This window comes from Dipteris shenzhenensis, chromosome 9, assembly GCF_047967505.1.
Source record: "Dipteris shenzhenensis isolate YYH24624 ecotype China chromosome 9, Dip_SZ_1.0, whole genome shotgun sequence".
NCBI lineage: Eukaryota > Viridiplantae > Streptophyta > Polypodiopsida > Gleicheniales > Dipteridaceae > Dipteris > Dipteris shenzhenensis.
This window is the reverse complement of record NC_141604.1, coordinates 47004103-47005676: the sequence shown is the minus strand read 5'-3', so window position 1 is coordinate 47005676 and position 1574 is coordinate 47004103. Positions and strand designations below refer to the sequence as shown.

Here is a 1574-nt window from a genome sequence, read left to right as displayed (position 1 = left end):
GTGTCAGATAAGGATTGCCACGTGTCAAGATAATGTGGTGACGTGGCACGTGGGTAGGATAAGGTTGCCACGTGGCACAAATTTGGCCAACCAAACCCAACCCAAGTAAACTTTACTATACCAACCTAGCAAGGTTACTCTAATCTAACCGTAGGTATATTTGATCCGCCACGTGTCGTTATTTGAACCATTACTGGGTGATAGCCCCATCTGCCATGTGTCACTCTCTTGAGGTTGACGGAACCGTAGAGATTCCGGTGATGATGGAATCTTGCAGGTCGTTTGCGTTGGAAATCCTGGAGGCGCTTTCGTTGAGGAGTTCTATCATTGATCGCCTTTGTTGTAGTTTGCAGCTGTACTTGGTCATTAGATTTGCTGGAAGCGTGGGCAGCGATGGGAAGCAAGGGAATCGATATTCATGAGGAACCATTGCCGGGGACACTGAACAGAGGTCATCAATTAGGCTCGAAGCGGAAGAGCAATCCGCGTTGAGCCTATATCTGTTGATCACAGAGAGAACATCGAAGTGGCGCAATACGGTGTTCTTGGAGAGCTCTCGTAGCATGCACGGCAACTGGAAGGTGGTGATCAACGGAAATGTGAGGCATCAATGGCCTCTAGTCACCCATTTCAAAGGCTGCAAGCCTTGCGGTGGAGCTCGCAGAGATGCAGCCCAGCTTCCATGCATGCGTGATCTGCAGCGAGCCTTCAACTTCGCAGATAATCAGATTCTGAAGCTCTATGGCTTCCGGCATGCGACCTTGGAGTCGATCAAAGTAGAGCGCTTGCATCCTAGATCAATCAACGACGTGGAGGTCGACCATTGTATGGAGTCTTTGCGCGCTGCCTTGCGCCCGTGATCGTTGAAGGCTCTGAGGGACTGAGCGGGTTGTTGAAGATTCCGTCGGAGGCTATAGCTCGCAAGCTCGAACTTCTTCTCGAGATCATGCACAGTGGATTGAGACGAAGAATGGCATTTTCCCGCCTCCCTCATCACTTCCTCCTCATCCAGCCCTCCGGCGCTGCGGGTCTTCTCAGTCTCAAGGAAGCATTCCAAATCTCCAAGGAGGAAACTCGATACCCACACGATGGAAATCACGGAACTCTCTCAAGAGAAATCACTTTTCCCAAAAAACAAAGGAAACAATGACGATTCGCACAATCACTCCTATCTTTCTATTCTTAAAACCTTTCTTTCTCTCTTCGAGGAACAAGAAAGCTCTCAAGAATAGAATTCTCTCGCATAAGGACAAAAAATCTCTCAATCGAATGGACGGAAATATCTCACCAAATGGACGGAATTTTCTCTCAACGGAAGTGAAGGGAAGGATCTCACAATCACTCAAGAGAACTCTCAATCTCACAATCTCTCTCACACTCTCGAGAATCGCAATGTCTCAGCGGAAGACAAGGGAGCTCTGATACCATGACAAAATATGAAGAGGGGAGAGGAGAAGAGTGGAGATGAGGAGAGAGGGCACAGCTAGAGAGCACACCACAAATGACTAACTGTACCAAGGATTAGTTGAAAAAATAGAATATATACAAACCCTTTTAGGGTTAGGGTTAGGGGA

General features: G+C 48.0%; 1 protein-coding gene across 1 annotated transcript; it reads left to right on the top strand.

Moving 5' to 3' along the window:
• The first annotated feature begins 563 nt into the window (after positions 1-563).
• Positions 564-860, top strand: LOC147898742 (putative xyloglucan 6-xylosyltransferase 1). Its single transcript, XM_087379225.1, has one exon. The coding sequence runs from the start codon at positions 564-566 to the stop codon at positions 858-860; it is 297 nt and encodes a 98-aa protein (XP_087235351.1).
• The last annotated feature ends 714 nt before the right edge of the window (positions 861-1574 follow it).